The sequence below is a fragment of the Scyliorhinus torazame genome, chromosome 14 (assembly GCF_047496885.1).
Source record: "Scyliorhinus torazame isolate Kashiwa2021f chromosome 14, sScyTor2.1, whole genome shotgun sequence".
Lineage (NCBI taxonomy): Eukaryota > Metazoa > Chordata > Chondrichthyes > Carcharhiniformes > Scyliorhinidae > Scyliorhinus > Scyliorhinus torazame.
In genome coordinates, this window is record NC_092720.1 from 95067624 (window position 1) to 95094981 (window position 27358).

A 27358-nucleotide genomic window follows, 5' to 3' on the forward strand; every position below is an offset into this window, starting at 1 on the left:
GTCACATGATCCAATTCTCACGTTCAGATAGGCTTCTGATTACATCACGTAATATAATGATTATTTAGCCATTCAGTTTAATTCAATTCAATTCAATTTGACCCAACAGAACAGGCAGTAAAAAAAACAATTTTCCTGAATTAAGAGTAGCTAATTTTAAAAACAAGTTTCAGAATGATGTTATCTAGGAGAGGTTCTTTTTGCTAATTAAAATACCTCTGTGTTTGTTAATCAACTCTCTTTCCTCTCATCTAAAACATGCCAGGATATTGATCAGCACATGCAGCATTGACTTTTGTCACTGGACTACAATCCGTGTGTAATATTTATTAAAATAATCTATCTATTCAAAACTCCCAGTTCAGCAGTTTTTGTAGAGTTTCAATGCCTATTGTGTCGACACCCATACTACATCTTGTGATTATTGCTCTGTTGTGCTTTTAATAGGATTTTAATAGACACCAGAAATTTAACATTAAAGCAAAATACTGTGCTGCTGGAAATCTGAAATATAAAACTGAAAATGCTGGAAACCCAGCAGGTCTGGCAGCATCTGTGGATGGGAAGCAGAGTTAATGATACAGATTCAAAACATTAACTGTTTGTCTCTCCACAGATGCTGCCAGACCTGCTGAGTTTTCCCACCATTTTCTGTTTTTACTTCTGAAAAATAAGAACTGCTTTATGTTTAAATGTACATGTTGTGAAGGCCCTTCCTGTCGATTCCCTCATTTTCTATTTCTTTTGCTTTGTCGTTATCGTTTTTTGGTCCATGGATCTTTAATGGAGACATACCTTTAAGTTGAGCAGGGGAAGTGTGTGGATGATGCTGTATTCAGTCCCACATTGACCCTGTATGTGCCAGAGCCTTAGATTGCTGAAGTGCACAGCCAGAAGATTTGTTTCTTGGTCTGGTCTAGATGATGATCTGGAATAATTGGTTAGCAAATGTACCATTTTCAAAAATTGCAGAAATAAGCTGCCAAAAACGCCATTACAACCATGGCAGGTTGACGTGCCCATTTCAGAGTGTATATAGAACTTTGTGAAAAGGCAAACAAAAGATTGCAACTATAATTGAGCTAAGAGAGGAAGGAAAACTGAAACAACATGGAAGCTAATTGTGAGAAGATAACTAACCAGAAACATACATAGAAAACTCAGGCTGTTAAGCTTGCTAAGATTAAGAAACACAGGTATATAAAAAACACATTGAAAGAAAGTAAATGCAGCAAATGTCCAAAAAAGAAAGAAAAGATCTTATGCAAGTCTTGAACTGAAACCAAATGGTCTAAAACCTGACATGGCACCAAAACCTATCTGAAGGTCAAAAGACTTCAGAAATAGATGTAGGGTGCAATCAAACGGCCTCGTCGCGCCTGACTCGGTGATGTGACAAAGCCATTAAATCTCGCAAGCGGCTTCTCGCGAGATTTGAGACATTCAGAACACCTCATGAGATCTTGCGATACGTCACGATCTGGGCATTTAGGCTCACTTAAATATGTCACTGCCCGATGCTCCGGAGACCCGGGAACACCTCGCCATGGCGTCGTTTAGCACACAACATGGACCAGGTGTAACGGTACCTCGGGGGGCCCCCAGGCCATTGGAGGCCCTGAGCCATCGAGCTCTGGGCAGGGTGATACCCTGACACACCCACTGCCACCTGGGCACCTTGGCACTGCCAGACTGGCAACTTGGCATTGTTAACTGCGTACACTGGCAGTACCATCCTGGCACTGTGAAGGTGCCTGGGTGGCACTGCCAGAGTGGCAGGATGGCAGTACCAAGATGCCTGGCTGCCAGGTTGCCAAGTGAGGGGAGATTGAGGACCCCCTAACAGGTAAGTTGGGGGGGTGGGATCCAGAGGGCACAGAGGGAGTCCAAGGGGGGGGGGGGAGTCAAGAGATTGAGGTGGCATTTAAAAATGGCACCCCTATATCTTCATGCACTGACGAGCTGAGCTGAGCTCGTCAGTGCAGGAAGCAAGGTAAGTGCGACCTTGGCGCTGGAGCCAAAGAAACGAGGTAAATGCTGCAGGTGCTGAGACACACCCTGCTAAACGCTCCAAAGGCGGGACTCCATTTTCCCCCCATTAAATCGCGCCCATAGTTTAGAAGGAAAAGAGGTCAGATGTTATTTTCCCAAATGTGCATATTCACAAAGATTTATTTGAATTTTAAAGTTTAACTTTATAATTGGTGTAACTGAAATTTTTTTTAAAAGGGGGAAATAGTGTAATGTATTCATATGTTATGAGTATGCCATGTAACAAGTGACCTGGCTGGTTAGCACTGCTTCCTACGGCGCTGAGGACCCGGGTTCGATCCCGGCCCCGGGTCGCTGTCCGTGTGGAGTTTGCCATTCTCCACGTGTCTGTGTGGGTTTCACCCTCACAACCAAAAGATGTGCAGGTTAGGTGGATTGGCAACGCTAAATTGCCCCTTAATTGGAAAAAAAATAATTGGGGTATTCTAGATTTATTTTAAAAAAACAAGTGATCTGACCATCTTGGTTCCTCCCAATATGGAAAGACAGACCCAATATGGAAAGACAGCCCTTACCTGAACAGGATCGATTACTTTTCTGAAGATGTTGAATGGTTCACTCCAGAGCTGTACAGTTCAATATTTTTTGGGGACTTTGACTTGGAAGAGACTTTCGCAGCTTGAGTGGCTCGGGGCCATTCTGATATCGTCTTGCAAGCACTGGTTTCCTGCCTGACCATGCAAATGGCACTATCAGTGTAACTGAGGATTGGGGTCCATGGTAAATTAAACCTGTGAAGGGATGGGTGTTCTAGCCTATCATTATTTCACCATGGAGCAACTGCTGGAGAATTTTTGAACAAATAGTGTAAATAGCCTTTAAATAAAAACGGATTTGTTGTTGATAATATATATAGATTCAATAGGTTTTATTAAACGAAACAAATAAAAATGTATTGGTTTAAGAGCTTTTTTCCAGACTGCAAAAGCTGGTTTCCTTTTTGTACAGATTGAGTTCAATTTGAAGGGATAAGTGTTGCATTGTCACTTTTAATATTTAACAACATTGCAACTCTTTTATTGTTGAGTCCTCAGCTCCTTACGTGTATCAAAGTTATGCAATTTGCATAAGGAATGTTAGCTGCAGATTATTATGTTGCTCATGGAGTTGTCACTTCCAAACCTTAATATTCCATGCTTCAGTAATGTAGTTTGACGTAAAACATGCCTTTAATTGCAGCATACAATTCCATTCCAGTTGGAAGCTAACTTTAGTTTCATGAGGTGTACTTTATACTCAGTGGCAATTTTTTTTTGATTGGTTCCAGAATTTGCCTAATTAATGTTTGATTGGTCATGACATTTTCAAATCGAAATTGTATTTGTCATGGAAGCATGCTTTATTTTCACAATATGGAACAATTTCTGTGCCAGCATTTAAAAACTAAAAAGCATCTGCAGTTGCCAGTGTTTCAAAGAATTCATTCTTTAAAGATGAAATCAATCCAGTTTCAAGTTTATTCCCATGTTATATGATTAAGACTCTAGGGGTCTATTTTGTTCAAAAAAAGTCTTTTTGATTTGTCAGAATTTGTTTTGATTAATATGCAGCTGTCATTGCACAGGCAAACCCAGATCTCAACTTCTCTTTTTATCTTTGTCTCTTACCCCAGGCTGAAACGAGCACCTCACTCTTCTGGAGAGAATGTCCGTTCATTTTTGATCGGTGCTCGATACAACAGGTCAGTGAAAAAGGTTTGAAATATCAAGTTCATTTTCTAAACTGTCCAAATGATGGTGAGTATTTTACACTGATCGTATTGTTAATGCTACTGGATGTGCTCTGGTATCGCTGCTGGCAGGATGGAGCATTTAGGTTGAATTTTGCAGTCCTGATAATGGTGACCTGACATAACAAAGAATAAAGAAATGTACAGCACAGGAACAGGCCCTTCGGCCCTCCAAGCCCGTGCCGACCATGCTGCCCGACTAAACTACAATCTTCTACACTTCTTGGGTCCGTACCCCTCTATTCCCATCTCATTCATGGATTTGTCAAGATGCCCCTTAAATGTCACTATCGTCCCTGCTTCCACCACCTCCTCCGGTAGCGAGTTCCAGGCACCCACTACCCTCTGTGTAAAAAAACTTGCCTCGTACATCTACTCTAAACCTTGCCCCTCTCACCTTAAACCTATGCCGCCTAGTAATTGACCCCTCTACCCTGGGGAAAATCCTCTGACTATCCACTCTGTCTATGCCACTCATAATTTTGTAGACCTCTATCAAGTCGCCCCTCAACCTCCGTCGTTCCAGTGAGAACAAACAGAGTTTATTCAACCGCTCCTCATAGCTAATGCCCTCCATACCAGGCAACGTTCTGGTAAATCTCTTCTGCACCCTCTCTAAAGCCTCCACATCCTTCTGGTAGTGTGACGACCAGAATTGAACACTATACTCCAAGTGTGGCCTAACTAAGGTTCTATACAGCTGCAACATGACTTGCCAATTCTTATACTCAATGCCCCGGCCAATGAAGGCAAGCATGCCGTATGCCTTCTTGACTACCTTCTCCACCTGTGTTGCCCCTTTCAGTGACCTGTGGACCTGTACTCCTAGATCTCTCTGACTTTCAATACTCTTGAGGGTTTTACCATTCACTGTATATTCCCTACCTGCATTAGACCTTCCAAAATGCATTACCCCACATTTGTCCGGATTAAACTCCATCTGCCATCTCTCCGCCCAAATCTCCAAACAATCTAAATCCTGCTGTATCCTCTGACAGTCCTCATCGCTATCTGCAATTCCACCAACCTTTGTGTCATCTGCATACTTACTAATCAGACCAGTTATATTTTCCTCCAAATCATTTATGTATACTACAAACAGCAAAGGTCCCAGCACTGTTCCCTGCGGAACACCACTGGTCACAGCCCTCCAATTAGAAAAGCATCCTTCCATTGCTATTCTCTGCCTTCGATGACCTAGCCAGTTCTGTATCCACCTTGCCAGCTCACCCCTGATCCCGTGTGACTTCACCTTTTGTACTAATCTACCATGAGGGACCTTGTCAAAGGCCTTACTGAAGTCCATATAGACAACATCCACTGCCCTACCTGCATCAATCATCTTTGTGACCTCCTCGAAAAACTCTATCAAGTTAGTGAGACACGACCTCCCCTTCAAAACCATGCTGCCTCTCACTAAAACGTCCATTTGCTTCCAAATGGGAGTAGATCCTCTCTCGAAGAATTCTCTCCAGTAATTTCCCTACCACTGAAGTAAGGCTCACCAGCCTGTAGTTCCCTGGATTATCCTTGCTACCCTTCTTAAACAGAGGAACAACATTGGCTATTCTCCAGTCCTCCGGGACATCACCTGAAGGCAGTGAGGATCCAAAGATTTCTGTCAAGGCCTCAGCAATTTCCTCTCCAGCCTCCTCCAGTATTCTGGGGTAGATCCCATCAGGCCCTGGGGACTTATCTACCTTAATATTTTTTAAGACGCCCAACACCTCATCTTTTTGGATCTCAATGTGACCCAGGCACACACCCTTCTCCAGACTCAACATCTACCAATTCCTTCTCTTTGGTGAATACTGATGCAAAGTATTCATTTAGTACCTCGCCCATTTTCTCTGGCTCCACACATAGATTCCCTTGCCTATCCTTCAGTGGGCCAACCCTTTCCCTGGCTACCCTCTTGCTTTTTATGTACGTGTAAAAAGCCTTGGGATTTTCCTTAACCCTATTTGCCAATGACTTTTCATGACCCCTTCTAACCCTCCTGACTCCTTGCTTAAGTTCCTTCCTACTTTCCTTATATTCCACACAGGCTTCGTCTGTTCCCAGCCTTTTAGCCCTGACAAATGCCTCCTTTTTCTTTTTGACGAGGCCTATAATATCTCTCGTTATCCAAGGTTCCCGAAAATTGCCGTATTTATCTTTCTTCCTCACAGGAACATGCCGGTCCTGAATTCCTTTCAACTGACACTTGAAAGCCTCCCACATGTCAGATGTTGATATGCCCTCAAACATCCGCCCCCAATCTAGGTTCTTCAGTTCCCGCCTAATATTGTTATAATTAGCCTTCCCCAAATTTAGCACATTCATCCTAGGACCACTCTTATCCTTGTCCACCAGCACTTTAAAACTTACTGAATTGTGGTCACTGTTCCCGAAATGCTCCCCTACTGAAACTTCTACCACCTGGCCGGGCTCATTCCCCAATACCAGGTCCAGTACCGCCCCTTCCCTAGTTGGACTGTCTACGTATTGTTTTAAGAAGCCCTCCCGGATGCTCCTTACAAACTCTGCCCCGTCTAAGCCCCTGGCATGAAGTGAGTCCCAGTCAATATTGGGGAAGTTGAAGTCTCCCATCACCACAACCCTGTTGTTTTTACTCTTTTCCAAAATCTGTCTACCTATCTGCTCCTCTATCTCCCGCTGGCTGTTGGGAGGCCTGTAGTAAACCCCCAACATTGTGACTGCACCCTCCTTATTCCTGATCTCTACCCATATAGCCTCACTGCCCTCTGAGGTGTCCTCCCGTAGTACAGCTGTGATATTCTCCCTAACCAGTAGCGCAACTCCGCCACCCCTTTTACATCACCCTCTATCCCACCTGAAACATTTAAATCCTGGAACGTTTAGCTGCCAACCCTGCCTTTCCCTCAATCAGGTCTCTTTAATGGCAACAACATCATAGTTCCAAATACTAATCCAAGCTCTAAGTTCATCTGCCTTACCCGTAATACTTCTTGCATTAAAACATGTGCACTTCAGGCCACCAGACGCGCTGTGTTCAGCAACTTCTCCCTGTCTGCTCTGCCTCAGAGCCACACTGTCCCTATTCCCTAGTTCTCCCTCAATGCTCTCACCTTCTGACCTATTGCTCCCGTGCCCACCCCCCTGCCATACTAGTTTAAACCCTCCCGTGTGACACTAGCAAAGCTCACGGCCAGGATATTTATGCCTCTCCAGTTTAGATGCAACCCGTCCTTCTATAGGTCACACCTGCCCCGGAAGAGCTCCCAGTGGTCCAGATGACGGAAACCCTCCCTCCTACACCAGCTGTTTAGCCACGTGTTTAGCTGCTCGATCTTCCTATTTCTAGCCTCACTGGCACGTGGCACAGGGAGTAATCCCTAGATTACAACCCTAGAGGTCCTGTCTTTTAACTTTCTGCCTAGCTCCCTGAACTCCTGCTGCAGGACCTCATGCCCCTTCCTGCCTATGTCGTTACTACCAATATGTACAACGACCTCTGCCTGTTTGCCCTCCCCCTTCAGGATGCCCTCTACCTGTTCGGAGACATCCTGGACCCTGGCACCAGGGAGGCAACATACCATCCTGGAGTCTCTTTCACGTCCACAGAAGCGCCTATCTGTGCCCCTGACTATAGAGTCCCCTATTACTATTGCTCTTCTGCACTTTGACCCTCTCTTCTGAACATCAGAGCCAGCCGTGGTGCCACTGCTCTGGCTGCTGCTGTTTTCCCCTGATAGGCTATCCCCCCCGACAGTATCCAAAGGGGTATACCTGTTCAAGAGGGGGACAACCACTGGGGATTCCTGCACTGACTGCCTGCCCTTTCTGGTGGTCACCCATTTCTCTGCCTGCACCTTGGGTGTGACCACATTTATATAACTGCGATATATGACACTTTCCGCCACCTGCATGCTCCTAAGTGCATCCAATTGCTGCTCCAACCGAACCATGCGGTCTGTGAGGAGCTCCAGTTGGGTGCACTTTCTGCAGATGAAGCCATCCGGGACGCTGGAAGCCTCCTGGAACTGCCACATCTCACAGTCAGAGCACTGCACCCCTCTAACTGGCATTGCGTCAATTAATTAGTAAATTAAAATTAAAAGTTAAAAAAAAATTTTTTTTAGGTTACTGTTAACTATCTGTTTCCTAGCACTAGATTTCTACTATAAATGTGAAAGCTAAATATAGTACTCTCTGATCTCTGGCTTAGATACCCCTCTAAATTATAATTAAGTAATTATGTTTAATTAGTTACCAATGCTTAATTTTTTAATTTAGTGTAGATTCCCAACCAGCCACTCAGGTAACAGCTTTTCTGTGATTTCACTTCAGTTTCCCCCCCCCCCCCACACACACACAATTTGAAAAGGTAATAAAAGTAAAAATGAGTAAAAGTCACTTACATACCTTCGTACCTTCCTCCTCCGAACGGCTCCCGAAACTAGGCCGCGATCTTTTTTACATCTCCGCTCCAACTCGCAGCTCCCGCTCTTTTTAAATCTCCGCTCTGACTCTCAGCTCCCGCGCTTTTTAAATCTCCGCTCCGACTCGCAGCTCCCGCTCTTTTTAAACATGCATGGAATCGGCTGGTTGGAGTGTTCTGGAGAAGCCAACATTTGGCGGTGACAGGGAGATTGGGCCTGTTAGGGGGTTGGCAGGACTCGGGAAGGATGATGATGCGTTGGGTGTTCTGGATCCGTGGAACACATACAGGCCACCAACACTTAAAATAGTTCAACACTATTTTATTAAGTTAGAAACTGTTGAACATACTTTCACTGTGGGTTAACACGATGTTAGATTAAACTAAAGACCTCTGCTAGTCCGAACCAGTCTATGCACTCAGCACATGGTGAGGACCTGTGCTGTAAGCTCTGTCCTTGTAGGAGGCTGCATCCCGAATGAGCGGGAACTCTGATGCCCCCGTCTTTATAGTGAGTGTGCTCTAACTGGTGATTGGCTGCGGTGTTGTGTGTGTTGATTGGTCTTGCTGTGTGTCCATCAGTGTGTGTGTATCTGCACCATGATATACTGGTGTATATCATGACATCCCTCCTTTTATAAAAGAATGTATGTGTGTGGCAATAAATAATGTATGGTGAGAATGTTCCTAACTACGTGTGGGGTGCGAAGACATATTTACAGGACTACGTACATGAGAACTAAGCTATTTACATGGGAAGGTGCCTGGTGCAGAGAAGAAGTATGCAACAAGAATAACGAGATCGACACTATATACAAACCAGGGAAACGATCAAACAAAGCAACAATTCAGAAAATCTATAAGTCCGCAAAATTCATAAATCAAGTCTCTGAGGTGGCCGACGAATTCTGGTTGACCGAAGGGTGGGTTGAGAACCGCCGGCTCAGGAGCAGGCTGGACTGCGTCAGAGTCAGGGGGAGGCAGAGTGACAGGTAGCTCTGCATATTCCGTGGCAGGGTCAGCAGGAGGGCGAGGCGACAGTGGAGGATCGCGCGGCGAGCGTGGAACGAGACGAAGGGCGCGTCGATTGCGGCGCAGAATAGAGCCATCTGGTAGACGAACCAGGAACGAGCGGAGGGTCACCCGCTGAAGGACAACAACGGTTGCAGACCAGCCCCCATCCGGAAGATGGACGCGGACGTTGTTATCTGGAGCCAGAGCAGGGAGATCAGCTGCACGAGAGTCATGAGCTGCCTTGGGCAGTGCACGAGACAGCTGCATCCGGCGAAGGACCGGAACGTGGTCAAGGTCTGGGACATGGATGGACGGCACCGTCGTCCTCAGGGTACGATTCATGAGTAACTGGGCTGGCGACAGGCCAGTGGACAGCGGGGCGGAGTGATAGGCCAGCAAGGCAAGGTGGAAATTGGACCCAGCATCGGCAGCCTTGCATAGGAGCCATTTGACTATATGTACTCCCTTCTCCGCTTTGCCATTGGATTGGGGGTACAGGGGACTGGATGTCACATGGGCAAAATTGTACCGCCTGGCAAAGTTGGACCATTCCTGGCTGGCAAAGCAGGGGCCATTGTCCGGCATAACCTTGAGCGAGACGCCGTGTCGAACAAATGTTACTTTACATGCACGAATAATGGCAGACGAGATGATGTCGTGCAACCGTATCACCTCCGGGTAATTCAAAAAGTAGTCCACGATCAGTACATAGTCTCTACCCAGCGCATGGAACAGGTCAATGCCCACCTTGGTCCATGGTGACGTGACCAACTCATGGGGCTGCAGGGTCTCACGTGGTTGGGCCAGCTGGAAGCGCTGACAAGTGGGCAGTTGAGCACTGTGTTGGCTATGTCCTCATTAATGCCGGGCCAGTACACTGCCTCTCGGACCCGTCGGCGGCACTTTTCCACGCCAACGTGGCCCTCGTGTAGTTGTTCCAGGACAAGTTGGCGCATGCTATGCGGGATGACAATGCGGTCCAGATTTAGAAGAACCCCGTCTACTCCCGCCAGATCATCTCTGATATTATAGAACTGAGGGCATTGGCCCTTGAGCCACCCGTCCGTTAGGTGGCGCATGACACGCTGTAGCAAGGAGTCAGCCGCCGTCTCGCGGCGAATTTGGACGAGGCGTTCATCCGTGGCTGGTAGATTGGAGGCCGCGAATGTCACATGGGCGTCAACCTGGAAGACAAATCACGCTGGGTCACATGGAGTGTTGACTGCCCTGGAGAGAGCATCAGCAATGATGAGGTCTTTGCCTGGGGTGTATACCAGCTGGAAGTCATATCGTCGGAGCTTGAGAAGAATACGCTGGAGGCGAGGCGTCATATCATTCAAGTCTTTCTGCATTATATTGACCAGCGGGCGATGGTCGGTCTCGACGGTGAATTGAGGAAGTCCGTAGACATAATCGTGAAACTTAACCACAACGGTCAGAAGGCCCAGGCACTCCTTTTCTATCTGCGCATAGCGCTGCTCCGTGGGGGTCATCGCACGTGACGCATATGCAACGGGGGCCTATGATGAGGCCTCATTACTTTGAAGGAGCACTGCCCCAATGCCGGATTGGCTGGCATCAGTCAAAATTTTGGTCTCCTTTGCTGGATCAAAGAAAGCTAAGACCGGGGCCGTGGTCAATTTTGCTTTGAGTTCTCTCCATTTGTGCTCGTGGGCAGGAAGCCATTGGAAGTCTGTCGTCTTCCTGACCAGGTTCCTAAGAGCCGTGGTATGAGAGGCGAGGTTAGGGATAAATTTCCCTAAAAAATTGACCATGCCCAGAAATCGGAGGCCCGCCTTCTTGTCCTCTGGTGTTTTCACAGCTGTGATGGCAGCTATCTTGTCCGCATCCGGCTGCACACCCAATTGGGAGATGTGGCCCCCGAGAAACTCGAGTTCCGTCTGACCAAAAGAGCATTTGGCCCTGTTGAGGCGGATGCCATGCTCATGTATACGTCTGAATACGCGCTGGAGGCGACTAACATGCTCCTGCGGGGTGGTGTACCAAATGATTATGATGCGAACACCTTAAATGCCTTCCATCATTCTGATGCAGATATGATCCCGAACGGCATCCTGTTGTAACAATATCTGCCAAAGTGGGTATTAAATGTGCAAAGTTTCCTGCTGGATTTATCGAGCTGGATTTGCCAGAATCCTTTTGAGGCGTCGAGTTTGGTGAAGACCTAGCGCGAGCCATCTCACATGTGAGCTCTTCGTGCTTGGGAATTGGATAATGCTCCCTCATGATATTGCGATTTAGATCCTTGGGATCAATGCAAATTCTCAATTCGCCGGATGGCTTTTTTACACATACCATGGAACTGACCCAGTTGGTCGGTCCCGTGACTTTGGAAATCACTCCTTGGTTCTGGAGGTCGTGCAGCTGCTGCTTGAGGCGGTCCTTGAGGGGTGCTGGGACCCTGCGAGGTGCGTGCACCACAGGCGTGGCATTCGGTTTTAATAAAATCTTGTAGGTGTATGGGAGCGTGCCCATGCCCTCGAAGACTTTGTGGTACTGGTTGATAATGGCGCCGAGCTGCGCCCTGAAGTCGGTGTCCTGAAAGGCAGATGCGTCAGCAGGAGAGAGAGAACTAGGTTCTCTGAACTAGGTTCAACAGCTTGCATGACTGCGTGCCAAGCAGGGAGGCTTTCGAGGAGTCCACAATTTCAAAGGGAAGGATTGTGCGTCACTTCGAGCTGACACGAGCCGCTGGCAGCAATGGCATTGCCATTATAATCTAATAGCTGGCAGGCTGATGGGAGGATGGCTGGTTTGACATGAAGGCTTTGGAGGTCAGACCGCACAATGAGATTGGCGGAGGCACCAGTGTCCAGGCGGAATCGTATTTGGGACCAGTTGACCGTAAGGGTGGCACACCACTCATTGTCTGGATCGATGCTGTATACCGATAGAGGCTGGATTCTTTGCTTCAGGGACACCCTGTTTTTTGTAACGATACCGATTCGAAAAGGTGTCTTCGGGTCCTTGGTATCAATATCGGGTAGTAGGTCTGCATCGGACTCGGTGACCGTGGGTTGAATGGCCCGGACATTCCTGCGAGTCTGGCCGGAGAGATACGAATTGGCAGGCCGAGCTGATCTGCATAAAGCAGCATAGTGTCCAAGTTTGCCACATCTCAGACATTGTCGGGATTTGTCAGGGCATTGGCGCTTTAAGTGGGCAGAGCCACAGTTGCCGCACGTTGTAGCATCAGTACGTTCGCTGCGCCACCATGCATGAGCGGTGCGGCCATACGTGGTGCGCGCCTCCGCAGTACGTTCGTCGACGTCGCCGTCCCCTCGTTTGGTGTGCACAAGCGTGGGAGTCCGAGAAAAGCGCGCGAAATGGCCGCCCTCATCCAGGCTGAGGCCCTGGAGTTGCTCGATTGCTTGGACCCGTTCTGCCTCGTGGGGACCTTGCCGCGCCGTTTCAGCCGCTTGGATGTGGGAATACCGACTAGTGGCGTGTTCATGTAACACGCAGGTCTTGATGGCGGTCGCTAGGGTGAGCTGCTGTACCTTGAGGAGCTACTGGCGTAGGGGCTCCGACTGAAAACCGAAAACGATCTGGTCACATATCATGGAGTCGGAGGTGGGCCCGTAATTACCGGACTGCGCAAGGATGCGGAGTTGGGTGAGCAAGGACTGGAAACGTTCATCCTTACCCTGTAAACGCTGTTGGAATACATAGTGCTCGAAATTGTCATTCACCTCTATGTTGCAGTGAGTGTCAAACTTGAGGAGGACTGTCTTGAATTTTGATTTATCTTCATCATCAGCAAAGGTGAGAGAATTGAAAATGTGGATGGCATGTTCCCCGGCCGTGGATAGGAAGAGACCGATCTTCTTGGTGTCCGAGGCATCTTCCCGGTCTGTGGCTTCCAGGTAGAGCTGGAAGTGTTGTTTGAATATCTTCCAGTTGGCCCCCAGGTTACCGGTGATGCGGAGCAGCGGCGGCGGGCGGACGCTGTCCATTTTGCAGGATGACTGTATGCTGGTGGAAGGCAGATCACTTGCAGGTAGGTCTAAGAAGTTCTAATATCCCTCAACTCCTGGTATCATGATGTGTTGGGTGTTCTGGATCCGTGGAACACATACAGACCACCAACACTTAAAATAGTGCAACACTATTTTATTAAGTTAGAAACTGTTGAACATACTTTCACCGTGGGTTAACATGATGTTAGATTAAACTAAAGACCTATGCCTGTCCGAACCAGTCTATGCACTCAGCACATGGTGAGGATCTGTGCTGTAAGCTGTAAGCTCTGTCCTTGTAGGAGGCTGCATCCCGAATGAGTGGGAACGCTGATGTCCCCTGTCTTTATAGTGAGTGTGCTCTAACGGGTGCGGTATTGTGTGTGTTGATTGGTCCATCAGTGTATGTGTATCTGCACCATGATATACTGGTGTATATCATGACTGATGAGAGATATATTATCATTGGAAGCAGTACAGAGGAGGTTTACTAGAATGATCCCGGGTATGGAGGGACTGCCATATGAGGAAAGGTTAAACAGGTTGGGTATGTACTCCTTGGAGTTCAGAAGAATGAGAGGTAATATGATTGAAATATGTAAGATTATTAGGGGGTTAGACAGGGTAAATGTTTGGAGGGTATCGCCACTCCTGGGAGAGTGTAGGACCAGGGGGCATAGGCGCAGAATAAAGGGGTGCCCATTTAAGACAGATTGTAAGAATTTCTTCTCTCAAAGAGTGGTGAAGCTTAGGAATTCTTGACCCTAGGAAGCTGTGAAGGCTGAGTCCTTGAACATTTTCATGGCTGAGATTCTTAGGTTTTTAATCACTAGGGGGAATTAAAGATTATGGAGAGAAGGCCGGAAAATAGACTTTGTGAGTGTTAGATCAATCTTGAACTTATTAAATGGTGGAGCAGGCTCGTAGGGCTGAATGGCCTACTCTGGTTCCTATTCCTTATGGGGGGAATCGATCACGGAGGCTTCTCAGACCAGCAGCTGGATTCAGTGAGCAGGTGTGAAGGCATTTACGTCTTGAATCCACTAATCCTTGCTTTGAGGAAGCTATCAGTGGCTCAGGAAACCCAGCCACTGGCAGTTACACTTTCAGAAGCTGCCCAGCAATAAGGCCCGCAGCTTCATCATTATACTTAAAGTTACAACCCACCTCCTCGGGTTGGGCATCCCCCCCACACCACCATCCCAATTCGGTCAATGCCAGATCTGGATGGGTTGGAGGCACATTTATATTTGGAAACTGATTTCTGACACTTTCAATCACAACTGGTCCAAATCCATTTATTCTTCTTCTAAAATGTTTATGCTTATTTTAAAGTTCAAAACTGAAAGGTAGAGTTTCTGTCTGCTTTGTCCACAATTGGGAAAGTGCATCCAAAAGTAAACTTTAAATTGCAGTGATTAGGGTACACTTTAAGTTTCCATTAAAATTCACAAACACAAAATCTTCCATTATAAGGTACATTTGGCAGTGTAATGGAATGGAATTGCTCCTTTTGTTTTTCTTAGCATTAAAATGCCATCCTTGATGTATTGAAGAGTGGTAACCTGGTGCAGTTCTATTAATATAACTGAAAATGGATCTATTGCGAAAAATAAACAACTTTAATTTATGGGCGGCACGGTGGCACAGTGGTTAGCACTGTTGCCTCACAGCGCCAGAGACCTGGGTTCAATTTCAGCCTTGGGTGTCTGTCTGTGTGGAGTTTGTGTGAGTTTCCTCCGGGTGCTCCGGTTTCTGCCCACAGTCCAAAGACGTGGAGGCTAGGTGGATTGGCCAGGCTGTATTGCCTCTTCGTGTCTAAGGATGTGCAGGTTAGGTAGGGTTGCAGGGGAGTAAGCCTAGATAGGGTGCTCTTTCAGAAGATCGATGCAGACTCAATTGGCCGAATGGCCTCCTTCTGCACTTTAGGAATTCTATTCTAATAAATGTGTTCAACCTGCCATCTGAGTAACCTGACCCAAAACAATTGGAAATGACTTTAAAAAACTTTAATGAACATTTACTAGTTTCATTGCTGTAGACGAGCCGAGTAAATTCAATATATTTTGATATGAAAAAGCTTTTAAAGCATGCCCATCTGTGCACCTGAAAACATGAGTGCAATTTGAAGAAACTTCCCATGCCAGCATAATTGACGGATTCTTGGAAATTTGACTTGGGGTGTGGCCAGTTTTGTAAGAAAAGCCTGATTTGTTCAAAGTGGAAGCTCAACCAGTGTAAAGGATCACAGAAACATGGGGAAGAATTTTCCGCTCCCCACGAGGCAGATTCTCAGGCGGGTAGGGTGTAAAATTGAAATTACTGCATTCCCTTGGGAATTCGCCTGCCCAAACCCAAAAGCAATTTCACGCTTGAGCGTGCAGGGTTTCGGGTAGGAAACCGGCCCATTCACCTACAAAGGTCCTTACTTGGCCACTTAATGACCACTTAAGGGCCTTATCCTGCCCAGTTTCAATTTTCAGGCTGGCGGGAGTGGGTGCATGGGGGGGTGGGAAAGTGATATTCTCAGTGACATTCTCACTTTTTCCCATCTCTAGCGAGAAGTGGGGGGCTGCTCACATTGAAGGCCCCCATGAGCACAGGACCCCACTCAATGGCCTACTCCTCCCTCTCCAACATCATGATCGCTCCCCCTGGGACTTTCAAAAGTCGCTGGACTTTGTCCCAGGCAAAGCACTGCAGTACCGCTTCTGGCCACTGCAGCGCTGTGCCTGGCAGGGTTGAAGAGCTGGCTGCCAATTTAGGGTGGAAGAAGCTCCCACCCACCGCCAATGAATGCTCACGTGAGTGTTAAATGGCAGTGGGAGTTGGCAGCTGTGCGTTAGCTGGCAATTCTCAGAAGGGCGAGTGATCAGTGTTCGCCATTTTTAAAATTCTACCCATAGTGTGTGTTTTTGGTTGTAACTCACCTATTCTTTAAATTCCTGATCTTTGGCACCAGTTCAGCTAGAATTATGGTGCCAAACTATGGAAACAATTCTTCCCATCAAATTTAACTTCTGCAAATAAATACATACTCTGGTCTGTTTGACCTTAATTGCTGTGTGAAGGATGTTTGATGATTGGAATGTGTTCATTAATTTCTGCCTTCAGATCTGAAGGAACACAATGAACCAACAGCCTTTTGTTCCCTTTTGTTTATATTGTTGACACTTTGAAGCATAATATCTGAAGTGTGACATCTGCACATGCTGTTAAGTCATTATTAATATTTTAACAGTTGATCTGTGTGTTGCTCACAGAGAGAATTGGAGGATAATTTTATCCCATGTGTATGAAGCACTATTGGAGCTAGTAATTTGCAATAGTTTTATTACAGTATTGTTGTGGTTTTAACTTGCTGAAATCCATGAAGAAATTTGTGACGTGCAGGGATGTATGTCATGAGGAGATAATGTAAAGTGAGACAAGGCCATGGCAAGATTCGAACATACATTACGAATTCTGTAATCATCTGGATTTCGAGAGGCCGATGCAACCACCGAAGAGTGGGTCGAATGGAAGTGCATGAATGGATCCCTATCACACTATTCTGAACAAGTTGTAGTTTATAAAAGAAGAAACATTCAAGAATGAAACCCTGAAATGCTAAAACCACCAGCGTCCAATTGTAATTCAGGAAAAAGGTTAGAGTGGCAGGAGGTGATATTTTGGAGGTGAAACAAGAAGTTCTTGTTCATTGGATGTACGAAAGAAGCTCAGCTTGGGAAGCTTAAAGTGAAAGTCAGGGCAGTGATTTAGAAATGCTTCTGTGAATCAAAAGCGATGCCTTTGGTTTTACTGTTCTGAAGCTCAAACACATCAGGGTGTAATGTTGGATTGGCAATTGAAGAGGATAGCAATAGCAGTTGTAACTTAAGTGACTGAGGAACAATATACAGGGGGCATTGAGTACAGATAAGATCTGACCCCAAACTTACAGGCGACTTTGTGGTCAGCATGTAAATGATGGATGAGGCGACCAAGGATGGCATTCTGAAATACATTCTGGGGTAGAAGTGAAAGATACAGGGCGGGATTCTCCACTCCCGCGCCCAAGTGCCCATGCCGTTGTGAACGCCGTCGAGATTCACGACGGCGCGAAACAGCCCCTATCCCGACCGATTCAGGGCCCAATAATGGGCTAGGAGCGGGGCCGCATCATTTACACACGCCAGGCCTTGTCGCCACGTAAAGGCGGTACCGCATACATGACGCGGCCGGCGCCGCATAACTGGCGTCACCCGCGCATGCGCGGGTTGGCCGGCGTCAACCCGCGCATGCTTGGTTGCCGTCCTCTCCGAGTCCGCCCCGCAAGATGTCAGACGGATCTTGCGGGGCTGCGGAAGAAAGGAGGTCCTCCTTCAGAGAGGACGGCCCAACGATCAGTGGGCACCGATCGCGGGCCAGACCCCATTTGAGGCCACCCCCGGTGCGGGATCCCCCCTCCCCCCCCCGCAGGCCGCCCCCCCCATCGTTCCCGCGCTGTTCCCGCCGGCAGCGACCAGGTGTGGACGGCGCCGGGGGAACCCGCCGTTTTGCTGGCCGCTCAGCCCATCCGGGCCTGAGAATAGCAGGGGTGCCGGAGAATCGCCATTTTGGGTGTCTCGGGCGATTCTCCGGCCTGCGCCGCGAGGAACTCGGCGGGGCCGTTCTCGCCGCTTGGGAGAATCGCGGGAGGGCGTCGGACCGGCGTCGCGGGAAAATTCGGCGACCCAGGCAATTCTCCCAACCGGCGCGGGAGTGGAGAATCCCGCCCACAATTCTGGAGGAGATATTCAGCAGCGGGCGAGAACTTTAAGAGAGCAGAACCATGGAAGTTGACTATGAAGGAGAAGAGTTGCACTGTGTTCATTAGGAACTTGATTGAGAATGACCAAACTAATTTCAAGCAGGATCGTCGGGTTCTTATGGCCTGTAACCAGAGAAAGCTTGCAACATCTCATTCTTGCCTGATCTTGTAGTTGGGTACCAGCGTCAAATTTGAATGTTCTGTAGTTTAGAGTGGTATTTATTATATTTTCATAAATGTATATGTAACATGGTGAGAAATAAAAATAATTTATTCAAAAGCATCTAATAGTTTTTATCATTTAAAAGGTGGCTATTTCACGAATGAATGGAAGAACTATTCTCAGTTATGTTTATTCAGCCGTACAAACTGGCACTTGCCATTTATAAATAGATGCATTAGTGTTCCATTGCCAATCTGCTGAGTATCTTGTACATTGTGAAGATAACCATTATCGAGCAATAATTCAATATGAGGATTCTGCTTATGTTTAAAATGCTATCAGAATGATTCAATTGAATTATTACCTGGTAAATTACTACCAGACATCTATTATTCTATATACAACATAAAGTTATTTCATTCGAAGTATTCCTGTGACAATGGATTGCTATTGTTATGGAAGCTTAACAGATGCGTAGACTTATAGCAATATCTTTTTGACCACTGATTGGAATGTACCAATTTCCTCACCTTTGAATGTTGCCAGCTATTAAACCAGCAAAATGTAAAATGGTGGTTAAATGGCCATAAGGCTATGGAAATTCAGTGAAGTGATGTACTGTAGATATTTTTTATTTATGTGTTTTCAAACAATTCTTTTATTGAAACGTTAGCATTTTATATGAACAAGTTTACAAAATAAACAGTACCAACACATAAATCAGAAAAAATACAAACAACAACATTGACAGGAACCCCAATAACAGAAATATCACCCCAAACAATCCCCCACCCTCACTTACCTCTCCCCTCTTCCACCACTAATATCTAACAGTGACCACAGATCTTTAAAGTGCAAAATAAACGGCATCTACAATAGAACCCATCGATCAGCCCCCTCACCGTGAACATGATCTTCTCAAGATGCAAGAATTCCATCAAATCACCCAGCCACTCTTTGGCACTGGGTGGCGTCGCCTGCCTCCAGTTCAGCAGTATCTGTCACCGGGCCAACAGCGATGTGAATGCCAAAGCCTCCACCCCCGACCCTGCCCTCAACTCTGGTTTGTCTGACACCCAAACACAGCAACTAACAGGCAGGGCTCGAAGTCAATATTCAGGATTGCTGATATGGTGCAGAAAAAGGACCCCCAAAAACCCAGCAGCTTGGGAGAGGAGTCTAACATGCGCATATGGTGAGCTGGACCCCTCAAGCACTGCTCACACATCCTTGACCCCTCAAAGAATCGACTCATCCTGGCGCTGGTGAGGTGTGCCCTAAACACCACTTTAGCTGTATCAAGCTCAACCTGGGGCAGGATGACATAGCATTCACCATAGGCAGGGACTCACTCCAGACCTTCTCCTCCAAAATGGGTCCAGCTCATCCTCCCACCCAGCCTTCATCTCATCCACCGAAAACTGCTCTTCCCCCATGATCTACCCATATAATCCCAGACTTACTGCCCTCCCCCAACCCGCACAAGGAAGTATTTGTTCCAGCAAGGTAGATGGCGGTGCCTACGGGTAAGTTGGAAATGCCCGCTGAACAAAGTCCCGCACCGAAAATATATTAATGTAAAAAAAGCAAATTACTGTGGATGCTGGAATCTGAAACCAAAGAGAAAATGCTGGAAAATCTCAGCAGGTCTGGTAGCATCTGTAGGGAGAGAAAACATCTAATGTTTAGAGTCCAGATGACACTTTGTCAAATATATGAACCTCTCCGGCCTCCTAAGGTCTGCTTTCCCCTTCAACTCCTCCCAACTCACAAACCACCCCTCCAGAAACAAATCCCTCACTCTCTCCAGCCCCTTGTCTTTTCACCCCCTGAATGTAACATCTCATTTCGGCGACTCAAATAAGTGGTCGCTACAGATTGGGGTCCACCTTGACACCGCCCTCAGCTTAAAATGCTGACGGAGTTGCCATCATATTTTCAATGTGGCGATGACTACTGGATTCCCAGAATATTTCGCTGGCGAAAACGGTAGAAATGCCATCACCAGGGCCCCCAGACCCATACCTCAACATGACCCTGTCTCCATCTGCACACAACTAACCTCCTGATCCCCAAACCACCCCAACACCTTCTCACATTGGCTGTCCAGTAATAATACAACAAATCTGGCAGAGCCAATGTGTACTGTCAGAATTAAGGTTGAAATCGCTGCCAGCAATATTATCAGATTAGCTCTTGATGTGCTTGAACATGGTTCCTTCCACAAACTTTTTTCATGGAGGTTTTATATAACTTATTGATGCACTAGCATTAAAATGGTAGAGGAGAGACTGTTATCAGTGGCTTGGCTTGTCTGACGTATTGGCACCTCTTAAAATAAGGGGTCACAAATGGAAGTTACCTCCATAATTAACATATGGGTGTGAAATGGAAATGTACTGTATCCATTCTGCTTAAAATAATATCTGCTTGTGAATATTCTGTATATATGTATTTTATATATGTATATTTGTTGATGTGTTGGGTGCTCTGGATCCGTGGAACACATACAGGCCACCAACACTTAAAATAGTGCAACACTATTTTATTAAGTTGTAAACTGTTGAACATACTTTCATTGTGGGTTAACACAATGTTAGATTAAACTGAAGACCTATGCCTGTCCGAGCCAGTCTATGCACTCAGCACATGGTGAGGATCTGTGCTGTAAGCTGTAAGCTCTGTCCTTGTAGGAGGCTGCATCCCGAGTGAGCGGGAACTCTGATGCCCCCTGTCTTTATAGTGAGTGTGCTCCAACTGGTTATTGGCTGCGGTGTTGTGTGTGTTGATTGGTCTTGCTGTGTGTCCATCAGTGTGTGTGTATCTGTGCCATGATATACTGGTGTATATTATGACATTTGTTAGTGTCAAGGATTGGGAATTGCATGTTGGACATGCCGTACAGAATTTCCTTTCCCTGTAAATGAAAGCCACCCTGACTGAGATCATCTAGTCCCAAATTATTTTAACAATTGAAGTGTTCACCAAATGTCAGCAATGATGTGAAACCATTGATGTGGTAAATAAGTGTGGGTATTGACCTATCTTAGGAGCACACAATACCCATTAAAGGCAAACCTGAGGATTGGTGAGAGCAATCTTTTAAAGTGAACAATTACTTAAGCTCAAATTTCTTCATTCTTACACATCTCATGGTATTCAGCTAATAGGAGCATTGGGGGGAAAATAAATTGTGTTCTTATTTCACGGCATCTTTTGTAGTACCACATCTATGATGTGAGCATAAGCTCATGCACTGTGGTGGCATATTTTAACTGTTAAAGTCACCAATTTCTTTTTATTTTAAAAAAATAAATTTAGAGTGCCCAATTCTTTTTTCCCCAATTAAGCGGCAATTTAACGTGGCCAATCCACGTACCCTGCACATCTTTTTGGGTTGTGGGGGTGAGACCCCTGCAGACAGGGGCAGAATGTGCAAGTCCGCATGGACAGTGACCCAGGGCTGGGATCGAACCAGCGTCCTCGACGCCGTGAGGCAGCACTGCTAACCACTGCACCACCGTGAAGTCCCTCCAGTTTCTTTTTAAATGTGCTCAAAAGTCTGTCAGGATTCTGTGCTGGTTTTATTTTCAAGTGGAAAAACAATGGTCCCAAATGGTAGTTGAACTTCAGCACTGTTGCTAACAGGCTGTCTAAGGTTCTTTATCCAGATAAGTAAGAGTTAAATTAGGCATTTAAAAATCCTTTCACTAAAACATCTTTTAGATGAGTAGCATTTTGGTAATGGTTTATATTTTTTAACATTATCTTATTCAATGTATGTTTGCCCAATCCTTCTGAGTGCAAGTGATATTTCACATTGATTGCACATAGTGAAGTGTTTTACTGACCTTTGCTAATTTAGTAGTCTAGATACTCTGTCATTCAATACATGTTATCTGTTTACATCTGCAGTCTGGGAGCTCTATACTGTGGTGAGCCTGCGTATCTGGAATATTCCAAAATGTTTTGGGCAGAATATTTCAATACTGGTTTATAACTACTGGGCAGCTGAGGATATTTATAGGATGAAAGCATTCTAACATTTGGAAAAATAATGTAAATTTTATCATAATGTTTACCATAATGTAAATGTTATCATGTCGCATCATTTATCATTTCATCAAACAGATGATGCTTCCAACAAATGAAAGTGATGCCACATTTATTAAAACAAAAGATGGAGCTAAAGGGAATGTACGTCTGAGTTCCAGTTAAAAATATACAGCTCATGCTCATGAAACTATTTAACAAACTAATCAGGATCTCAGTTCTTTTTCTGTTTAGCAATGTTAACAATATTTTAAATATTAAAAAGTAGTAGCCTGCAGTCAAATGACTGTGTCTCTGTAGATTTCCTTCTGTGATGTAGAATTTCTGCAGTGGTAATATCATGAACATTGAAGGAAGATCGCTCTGTATTTTTTAATATCAGCCAACAGGAAAATACAGCATTTAACACACAAAAGGAAAGGATAATCAATTGATTATGTTTAAAACAATTTTATTATTGGCTTGGTGATGAGCAATTTTTTTTCAGAGTAGTTTGCTTGAGAAATTCAGCAAAGACAATCTTTGTGATCTCTTCACTTGCCTAGAATTTGAAGGAAAATGTTAATCCCATCTCCACTGTTCACTCACGATAGTCAGAACATCATTTATTAATGTTCTGCTGTAAGAAGAAATGTAAAAATGTGGCTGTATAGCTAAATATTTCCGTTCCGTTTTAGTGAGGCCAGCCAGAAAGGACGGACAACTAAACATTCACCTCGGCCGGAACTTTCCGGCAGTTCTCGCTGGCAGGATCTTCCTTTCCCGCCAACGTTGAACACTGGCCCCTCCCCCAGCCCCCGCAGCAGGTTTCTTGGCAGCTTGGGGGAGGGGCAGGGGAAATGGGGACAAGAAAATCCCGCGCCTAGTGTTTTATCACTGTTATAGTCATTGCAAGCGGCCGAATTACTGTGCAGAATTTAATTAAATCTAGTGTAGTAGACGTTTTGCTTTGAATGTAATTTGTGACATCAGTGCAAATTGAGACCAGCTTGAACTAGTTTTGGGAAATTGTTCTTTTTCTCAAGTTTCTGCTCAAGCTACCACACATCTGCACAATCATAGCCAACTTTTTAGAATGTAATTTTTTTTTTAAGTTGCTGTAAAAATATAGGAATATCATTATTAGTTCGACAGTTAACTTGTTAGAGTTTGATTAATACAGCGGGAAAATGGGTTTAAAGCCCATCTCGTCCACGACCTGTAAGTAACCCAATTTTAAATTATTGAAAGTGACTTTAAAAATCTTTACGGAACCATATGCTAATTACATTGCTTTGCAGTAGTCAATTTCATAGTAAATTAAAAAAATATATATATACTTGAAAAGTTTAAAAATGCACCAATTAGTGTTGTTGTGCTAAGAAAGTGATTAATGTTCAGAGCTTCTTGAACACAGGTAACATGAATGCAGAATGGTGATTAATTTGATCTGGGCGTACGGTCAGTTTTATGGAGGGGCAAGCTTTGAGCACACGCTTAAAATTTAACACAAGATAGCAGAAACCAGAATTGCTCTGGATGTAATTTGCACTCAATATTCCTTGACTAGTTTCGGCAATTTTGAGTGAAATGTCCCAAAAGAAGCAGAGCAACTGAGCAGCAAGTCCCCTCCATTAACTTATATCTGATATTGATGAGATGATGCTGATGACAAAGTTGTTACATATCCAGACCATGTAGAGTTGCTGGATGACCTGTGGTGCTTTGCTGATTCTTGTGTGGGTGTCAATCTCAACATCGCCCTGCAGAGAGATGTTGCTTCCGAGCTATGGGAAGCAGTCAATGCCCTCAATGTTCCATTGCATGATGGTAATGGGAGGGTCTTGTTGCTGAGCAGGAATCACTATCTTGGTCTTTTGCAGCTAATGCAGAGATAAACCTTGGCTCCGCTACTCAAGACAGGTGGTCATGTCTTGGAGTGCACATGATTGTTCCACCAGCAAAATAATGTCTGTCAAATTAAGGTCAGTTGAACAGTGGTGTTACACAGGATGCCAAGGTTTGCACCCACCATCACCTTCTTCATGATGAGTTTGCTAACCAAGAAGAAAAGGAATGGGGAGAATTTGCAGCATTGCCATACTCCTGCGCTGAAGTTGAAGGAGCATGTCGTGCCTACGCTGGTCTTGACACAGCACCTGGAGTCACGGCTTTGAAGATGTTAATATACCACAATGAGATGCTGTACTGTTTCACAATGTACCAGAGTGACTGCTGAGAGGTGCTATTGAAAGCCTTCTTGAAATCAATGAAGTTGATAACAAGATGTTTCTGATACTCTCGGATATGCTCTAGGATGTTTCTGAGCATAGCAATCTGTTCGCTGCATGATCTGCTCGCTCACAAAGCTGCTTGTTCTTTTTGAAGGGTACTGTTTACTTCTGCTTTCAGTCTGTTGGGGAGCATTGTTCTGAAGACCTTACCAGGTATAGACAGTTATGTTTCTCCGCCAGTTGTTGCAGTTGCTGATGTTCCCTTTGGAGTCTTGATGATTACTCCTCAACTTCCAATCATTTGGAACATCTTCTGTGATCTAGATCTTATTGAACAGGTCCATCAACTCTGTTGCAATGATGTTCTTGTTACGTTTCAGTCGCTCTGCTGGCATTGCATTGATTTCTGGTGCCTTGTTCTTCAGGCTCTTGATAGTTCTTTGCACCTCTGACCTGTCAATTTCTCCCAGGTTGACATTCGACCTTTGAGGTATGGTGCTGTCACCGAACTCAAACATGAGCTGGGGTCGGGCTGGTTGAGGATCTCCCTAAATGGTTTCAACCACCTCGCCTCCAATTCCTCATCCATCAATAATGTCCTACTGTTCTTACCCTTGATTCATACAGTGGCATGCTTCTTGTAGTACCAGCCAGTTGTCAATGATTTAAATGCAGGTCCCTTTAAGAGTATACCAGGACTAACTTCAGAGTGAATTGAAAGCAGGTGATGCTCATTGAAACTAGTATTTAAAAGCTGGGAAGTGTCTGCACAAGGAGAGGATCCAGAAGGGAAGAGTGGAAACTGGTGTTTGTGTTGAAAGAAGGGTCGGAATTTTGAGACCTTTCACATTGGCGGGATCTTCCAATCCTGCTGATGATGGATATTCATCTGTTTGACATCAGGGGCGTCATTCTCCGACCCTCCAGCGGGTCGGAGAATGGCCGTTGGCCGCCGTGAATCCCGCCCCCGCCGGTTGCCGAAGTCTCCGGTACCGGATATTCGGCGAGGACGGGAATCGGGCCGCGCCGGTTGGCGGGCCCCCCCCACTCGATTCTCTGGCCCGGATGGGCCGAAGTCCCGCCAATAAATTGCGGAGGCGGAAGAGACTCTCCCCACTGCGCATGCGCGGGAAACTGTCAGCGGCCGCTGACGCTCCCGCGCATGCGCCGCCCCGACATGTCATTTCCGCGCCAGCTGGCGGGGCAACAAAGGCCGTTTCCGCCAGCTGGCGGGGCGGAAATCCCTCCGGCGTCGGCCTAGCCCCTCAATGTTGGGGCTCGGCCCCCAAAGATGCGGAGCATTCCGCACCTTTGGGGCGGCGCGATGCCCGTCTGATTGGCGCCGTTTTGGGCGCCAGTCGGCGGACATCGCGCTGTTTGGGGAGAATTTCGCCCCAGTTTTCGCATGATTCTCTACTGCTTCTTGGAGTCATTCCAATTTACTGTTTCTTGTGTCTTCATGCATTGTAAATCTATCCATCCTGCAGCTCTCCTTCCCAGCTTTGTCCAGTCTTCTATACATCTCATGGTCTTCTCTGTTTTGTTCAGTGTACATTTCCTGATCCCTCTTGCACGTCACCAGTTTTCTTTCAACAATTAACTTCCACATTGGATCAAAGATCAATCATTCTTTGTTGTTTCCTCTCCTCTGTCTGATGGTGATTTCTGAACAGGTGATTTCCCACTAATCCTCATTGTTGCCCCACTTCATTAGTACTATGGATCTTTTGGAGATAGTCAGCTGAATTCGGTTCAACAAGTCCTTGGCCTTTGTGACTTCATGGTGCTGCCTTCTTCAGCTTCAGGTAGATCTTGCCTAGCACAAGGTGATGGTCAGGGACCTACATCAGTATCTCGACACATCTGGATATCTTGAAGGGGATATTTTCCATCTGTTGTTATTTTTGTGGTTGTCCTTGTATTTGATGTTGTTTTCAATGTTGAACCCATTGCTATTGCAGAAGACCAGTAAATGCTCACCATTGCTGACCCATGAAGCCTGATTGTACCATTGAACTTAGCATTGAGGTCACTGACCAGTGGTTTGATATGATTGCTGTGTACCTCGTCCAATGGAGAAAAAGCATCCATCAAGGAGCTGCACACCATGGGTGAGATTCTTTGACCCCCCGCCGGGTCAGAGAATCGCCGGGGGCTGGCGTGAATCCCGCCCCCGCCAGTTGCCGAATTCTCCGGCACCGGATATTCAGCGGGGGCGGGAATCGCACCGTGCCGGCGATTCTCCGGGCCGAATGGGCCGAAGTCCCGCTGCTAGAATGCCTGTCCCGCTGGCGTGGATTAAACCACCTCTCTTACCGGCGGGACAAGGCGGCGCGGGCGGGCTCCGGGGCCCGGGGGGGGGGGGGGGCGCGGGGCGATCTGGCCCCGGGGGGTGCCCCCACGGTGGCCTGGCCTGCGATCGGGGCCCACCGATCCGCGGGCGGGCCTGTTCCGTGGGGGCACTCTTTTCCTTCCGCCTTCGCCACAGTCTCCACCATGGCGGAGGCGGAAGAGACTCCCTCCACTGCGCATGCGCGGGGATGCCGTGAGCAGCTGCTGACGCTCCCACGCATGCGCTGCCTGGCAATGTCATTTCCGTGCCAGCTGGCGGGGCACCAAAGGCCTTTCCCGCCAGCTGGCGGGGCGAAATCAGTCCGGCGCGGGCCTAGCCCCTCAAGGTTAGGGCTCGGCATGTCAAGCTGCGTTGGATTCCGCACCTTTGGGACGGTGCGATGCCCGACTGATTTGCGCCGTTTTTCGCGCCGGTCGGCAGACATCGCGCCGATTACGGAGAATTTCACCCCTTGTGTTTCATCGCCGAGAGCAAGCTGATGCCAAGCACTGACAGCAAAAGGAACACGTGGCAATCACGGCATCCCACCCACCCTCTCCTCGATCCACCTGTGACTGCAACAGTAGGTCATGCATTTGACTCCTCAGTCACCTGAGAATGTACT

At 46.5% G+C, this 27358-nt stretch overlaps 1 protein-coding gene across 3 annotated transcripts in view; it reads left to right on the forward strand.

The window, feature by feature from the left end:
- LOC140389887 (uncharacterized) overlaps positions 1-27358 on the forward strand; it is a 736276-nt gene that overhangs the window by 682746 nt on the left and 26172 nt on the right. For all 3 annotated transcript variants that reach the window (XM_072474502.1, XM_072474503.1, XM_072474504.1), the window contains exon 7: positions 3665-3733. In XM_072474502.1, the coding sequence (XP_072330603.1) occupies positions 3665-3733 (69 nt within the window). The remainder of the gene's footprint in view (positions 1-3664; positions 3734-27358) is intronic.